The sequence below is a fragment of the Meleagris gallopavo genome, chromosome 2 (assembly GCF_000146605.3).
Source record: "Meleagris gallopavo isolate NT-WF06-2002-E0010 breed Aviagen turkey brand Nicholas breeding stock chromosome 2, Turkey_5.1, whole genome shotgun sequence".
NCBI lineage: Eukaryota > Metazoa > Chordata > Aves > Galliformes > Phasianidae > Meleagris > Meleagris gallopavo.
This window is the reverse complement of record NC_015012.2, coordinates 46,100,068-46,106,067: the sequence shown is the minus strand read 5'-3', so window position 1 is coordinate 46,106,067 and position 6,000 is coordinate 46,100,068. Positions and strand designations below refer to the sequence as shown.

Below are 6,000 nucleotides of genomic sequence, written 5' to 3'. Positions count from 1 at the left end.
TTTTTTACATTTGAATCTACTTTTCTCTAGCATAAAATGAAAGAAAATATTTTTCTTCTCAACTGTTTTGTGTGTCCAATTGTAGGCCAATACATTTCTTCTTTCTCTCATTTAGTCACACACAAGCAGAAACAGGAAAATTTATTAAATGTGCAATAAATCATACATATTGCAGCATTTTGTAAGGTTCATGGCTGAACTGCAGCTCTGATGATTCAACATATTGTCTAATCTGTTCCCTTGCCTTTAACATAAAACATTACCAAATCTGAATACTGTTAATGCAAACATAGTCTAGTGATCATATTATTCATATCACTACTTCAATCAAATAGGGGTGCAATTTTTCATGTTCAGATGCCACCTGTAGGTTCGTTGTAGAGGAGAGCATCAATCTCTGCAATGAAACTGTGGAAGTAAGAAAGCCAAATTTATTCCTAACAGTGTATTATTCAGTTTTTATCTTTGTTTAGGTATCACTCAAAAAAAAAAAAAAAGTTAATATATCATTACAACAAAATCAGTTGCTATGTACCAATAAAAAAAAACAAGGTATCTCAGTAATTCAAAGGAATATTTCATCAGTAATAGCTGAAATATTAAAATATATAGCCCTTAATTTTTATTTTTTTCATTATTCACTAGAATCTTCTTACGTTCCAATTAGAAAATACTTATAATAGACATCTCCACTGCTTAATAATAGTCATCAACTACATGAATGCTAGAAAGTCTGCTTTTCTTAACATGTACAGTTATACATTTTTATACTTTATGAGATCATATTATCAACTTCGCAACTTTAAAATTCTGGTCATAAAGAAAGCAACCTAGATTTTTAAACTTATTAGCAAGTACATATTAATTTCCAATTAATCCATAATTGAGAAAAAGTTTATTAAAAAAGCACGAAGAACAACAATACTTAGCAGACTTGAGCGCCCATCTGCTTTGTACTCACCACTAGGAGAAACAATAACAGGCTGAAGAAGTCTTTGCTCTCCTCCTGGGGGTAGGTTCAGTACAATGACAAGCACTGTACCCAGGGTGGTACCGACCCACAGGCATGGAGAAGGTGATGTATCAGCCTTTCTTGTGAAAGTTTCACCAAAATGAAGAGCTGAAATTGCTTCACGTGACTCTTTGTCAATGCTAGTTACACTAGAACTCCTGGATCGGCTGAAAGAGTTGTCTTTAACATCTGAAAATAAATCAGTATTAATTAATAGAACTAAATACAAAAATTAAGAAAATTAAGGTTTGTTGTTTAGCATAAAATACATATATTACGTATCACTCTATTGATTTTTATAACTATTTTATTTTTCCTTAATCATATCTCCTTCTGATTCAGTTTACAGCATTTTATCCTGAACAAAGCATCCCAGCTTTGCAGAGATAGCAATCAGGTAATTTCATGAATGGCTTATCACAGAATGGACTATGTTACAAGGGACCTTAAAGATCACCTAGTTCCAACCCTCTGCTGTGGGCAGGGCTGCAACCAACTTGATCAAACTGCCCAGGGCCCATGCAACTTGGCCTTGAATGCCTCCAGGGGTGGGACATCCACACTATTGGCAACCTGTTCCAGTGCCTCACCACCCTCACTGTGAAGTTTCTATCTTTTTTTTTTGTAGATACATCATAATTTTTTTTTTTTAATTTTAAACTCTGTTTTTCCTGTCACTATACTCTCTAGAAAAATATGTGACTTTTTTTTATCTCAAAGTAGAAATAGCAGTTATCAATCATTACGAGTTCTTTAAAAAAAACCTGAATTACACACCTGTCTGCTAATTACCTAATTGAGCAAATTAAAAAAACACTGGCTTCCACAAAGCACAGTTTAATGATTTTATGAAGATACAACTATTTTAAAAACTACAGTGACATCCAGACAGCCTGATAATCTGTAACGACTCTCAGTACTGTCCCACTTCAGTAAACTGTCCAGAGGAGATCTTGGACTATTAACATACACTCTGAAGAATCAGAGAAGTATTCAAAGCTACCAAACACCACTTGGAACTGGTATGCAAAGCTGAAGATTTCTGTTTTGAATACAGTACAATGCGGCACCAAAACTTTTCAAGATGTCTTATTCTTTGCTTAGCAAGTAAGTTTCTGTTTACATTGTGAATTTATATACTAACAAAAACCGCCAAATTAGAAATTATGCTGCTTTATTCTAGCCATGTGCTGTCTGCACACGTGGCAATACTTAATACATCAGCATGTCTGAATCTAACTATACACTCTTTAATTAATGCTTTGCTGTCTCAATACATAATTTCAAAATTTTAGCACCAGTCAATCCTTATCAGCACAAGTCTGATGCATGTCATATCATGACTTCTAAAACTAAGTTAATGTTTCGGATCTTTGGATGGAGTACGGATGTGAGTGACATTTCATAAGCAGGACTTAAAGTATCAATATACTAATTTCATTAAATGACTGCAGAAATTTCTACAAGGAACATCTAACTTACATTTGAAAAAGCACACAAACTAAATTTCAACTGAATGCAGACATCTAAAAATATAAACAATGAATATCTCAGGAGAGACTTATCTCACTCCAACAAGAAAAATTCTTGTCCTGCTTATTCTTATTTAGTTCAAATGTAAAATAACAATCATTAAGAAGGTCAACACCCAAATATTGACATCAAGTTTTCATATTTAAAACCAATGTCTGGAAAAAGAAGTCAAATCAAGTTAAAAATAATGAAAAAGATTATTTGTGTTTTGTAATTCTTCTGATGACCACAACCTCTTAAGATGCTTCTTTAAGGTTTGAATATTTACTTGCTTTTTTTTTTTGTAACTTTAACAGATTAATCACTCTGAATATAGTTAAACAGTAGAATTTTGCTGACATTAAAATACATGTTTTGAAAAAAATGCTAATGTTGTCTCTAAATCAAAATAAGATAAAAAAATAGCTGGAATATATTGATACGTTCAGAATATAAAAATGCAACTCAATTGTAAACTTTTTGCATAAAGAAAAGCTAACCCAAATCCTAGCAGCTTAGTAGAACTTCAGGGTACACGTGGTTTCTTTAATTCTACTCCTTTGACTTATGATTTGTGAACATACTTTCCGTATGCCTTAGTTCATGTAAGATCCTTCCCCTTTTCCCAAGAAAAATACAATTAATGCAATAGGCTTAACATGTATATTTCTTCGGTTGCAGCCGCTTGAACATCTGAAAAGTGTACATACAAATTCCAGATGTATTGAAAAAAATGTCAACAAAAATTAACTGGCCAGACAACAGAGGCATTGTGGAGAGTGGACAACTGATTCACGGAAGATAACGGAATAAAAGGCTTAACTGCGTTACTGTGTATTTCTTTACCCTGAAGACACAGAAGAATCTATGGTTTGTTAATGGAGTATTTTCAAATGAAGAGGAAGGAACAATGGCGTGATGTCTCACTACACACCACTTCGTCAGAAGGAAAGATGAGGATCTTCTGAGCAAATAAACCAAAGGATAGGACTTAGTGGTAATGGTAGTAACCAGCTGGGTTACAACAGTGAAAAGTAGTGGTACAATGCAGACTAGAGTATGATGAAGACAACTTCTATTTCAGGAATTGGAGGATAAATGCAGAAGCACGCTTTGTTTTAGCCACCTAGGGAGGAAGGGTGTAGATTAAAGGTCTAGTCAGAAAAATGAGTTGAAAGAAAGCGCTCATGAAAGAGTGAAAGCGATCAAGGTTCAAGAAGTCATGGAAAGGAATGAGAGAAAACGATGAAGATATTGAACTTGGGAGAAAGGCATTTCAGTTGTCTCCTTGAGCCAGTAGATATGGTCACATAATTAATCAAAAAAGCAAAAAATATAATCAAGTTGACAGTTACTGAAGAACATTATGCAAAAGCTATTCCACTAGGAGAAAAGATACTAAATAAAATAAAAACGGACTGTCATAATCTCAGGAAGTTATTTACAGACTTGAAGAGTAAAAAAAACAAAACAAAACAAAAAAAACCCAACAACTTTTACTAGAACAAAAAGAGTTATTTAAGTGTATATAGCCACACATGGGTATAGTCAAAACCAGTCAAAGATCATTACAATTAGATATTAAAAGATACTTTATGAATTCTGAAGGAGTTGATCAAGTAGAAGTTCCATTAGAAAAAAACAGCAAAATCATGCAGAAAATACTTTCTTTAAAAATCTGTTTCTAATTACTTATTATTATTGAAGAATTTCAAACAAAAACAAAAGAATAAGTAAAATGAATTTAATGATATATAAATGCAAATGTACCCCAGTTTGCAAAGTCTGACAAAATGAACTCTAAATCATTGCTAAACTGTCAGTGGCGGTAGTGAGGAAGAACAGACAGACACTAAAAAGACAAACAGAATTTCTGTGCTCATTGGTATCAACAAGACCATGGTTAAATCCTTCTGGTTCTAGGCACAAGAGCTTTAGAAAGATGAAGAAAATTTCAGTGTCCAGAAGAATTATCAGAAGGCATCCTAGATTTAGTCAATGTAAATTTGCAAAGGAGAGGGAGCTTAATTTCATAAAAACAAAAACAAAACAAAAAAAAACGCAACAAAAACAATTCAAACCTATCTGCAAAAATGAAGATTAGTGATATGATAGCTTTCAACAGCTATAAAGATGTCTACCAAAGAAATGGAGTAACAGTTATGTATGATCCTCGTGGAAAGGACAAGAAAAAAATCTGAATCAGTATGAAAATAAGGAAGATGGTTTGACTAATAGATAATTTATTTAACTGGCTACAAACCATAAACTTTCCCTGGTATTTTTCTAGAAACTTATTTATTGGAGACCCATGAATAGATGAGAGGTTAAACTGTCAGACACTTGGATCTTTGCCACAGTATTGGATTAAATGATCTCTGAGGGTTCCTTACAGCTTCACATTTCTATGAGTGAAGCAGGCTGTAATGTAAATCAGGGTGTCCAAATCTGAAGTTTCAGGATATTCTAAATATCATCAACTCTTCTCTTGCTGATAGAGGTAGTTTTCAAATGCATGCTTCTGCACCTACCAGTTTTGCCTGATCTGTATTCTACAGGGGCCACGGAAGGGATTCTGCTGCAGGAGCAGGAGATAGCTGTGACAGGCAGAAGGAAGCTTTCCTGCTCAGGCTGTATCTACTGCTGCAGATCTACAGCTGTTCCTGATCATCTTCAGAGAAAAAGGCTGAGGAGCTGGATGTGATCAACAAGCTGGCAGTCAACTTTTGATGACAAAGTAATAAGAATATGTCTATTCATTTGTACGCTGTTTTAGTTATGCAATATCAAGACCTTTAGCAGTACAAGCTTCATAACTGAATTGCTTATTATGTAAAAAGAGTACTTTTTCAAGAAAATGAAATTCTCAGACTGGCTGTCCATCCAGCAAACAGTTGGATATCATTTTCTTTTACAGAAAGTGGTCTTAATACTATTAACACTTGTAAAAACATGTCCAACTTTTTCTCGGACCTCAGCATATCCTCATTCCTAAATACTGTATTGTGCAATTTGAAAAGTATTGAATGGCTTCAAATTGGCAAGCAATTTTCCTTACAATAAATTACCTGCTTATTCACACTTTTCCTATCACAGCACTACTGTAAGAGTGACAGATGCCTAAAAAAAAAAAAAATCACAAAAATGTGATAAGCCATGTACAAAATTTGCAGGCTTACCTTACAATGACAGCAATGATGTTTTGTGCCAGGGAGCCCCCGGAAAGAGTGGAATTTAAATTTAAGTTCTACAGTTCAAATAAAGCAACTCAGTCACAACAGTTTACACAACCAACAATTCTTACTTATATGTATTCACATTCTGTAAAACAATTTCAGTAAATATAAAATTCAACTCTGTAAACTTACCTAAATCAGGCTTTAACTCAGTTGGCAAACTTAGCTTCCTGGACATCTTTGCTGAAAAGTGAAGTATATCCTTTTTTTAAAAAGAATAAACACAACTCTGCTGGCCTG

General features: G+C 33.8%; 1 protein-coding gene across 6 annotated transcripts in view; it reads right to left on the bottom strand.

Annotated features, from left to right (window-relative positions):
- The window catches only part of STXBP5 (syntaxin binding protein 5), a 104,242-nt gene that overhangs the window by 12,325 nt on the left and 85,917 nt on the right, over positions 1-6,000 (bottom strand). For 4 of the 6 annotated variants that reach the window (XM_010707153.1, XM_010707155.1, XM_010707154.1 and 1 more), the window contains 2 exons: positions 5,893-5,943; positions 962-1,201 (listed from right to left, as the gene is read on the bottom strand). In XM_010707153.1, the coding sequence (XP_010705455.1) occupies positions 962-1,201; positions 5,893-5,943 (291 nt within the window). The remainder of the gene's footprint in view (positions 1-961; positions 1,202-5,892; positions 5,944-6,000) is intronic. The other 2 variants (XM_010707158.1, XM_010707159.1) reach the window with 1 other exon arrangement.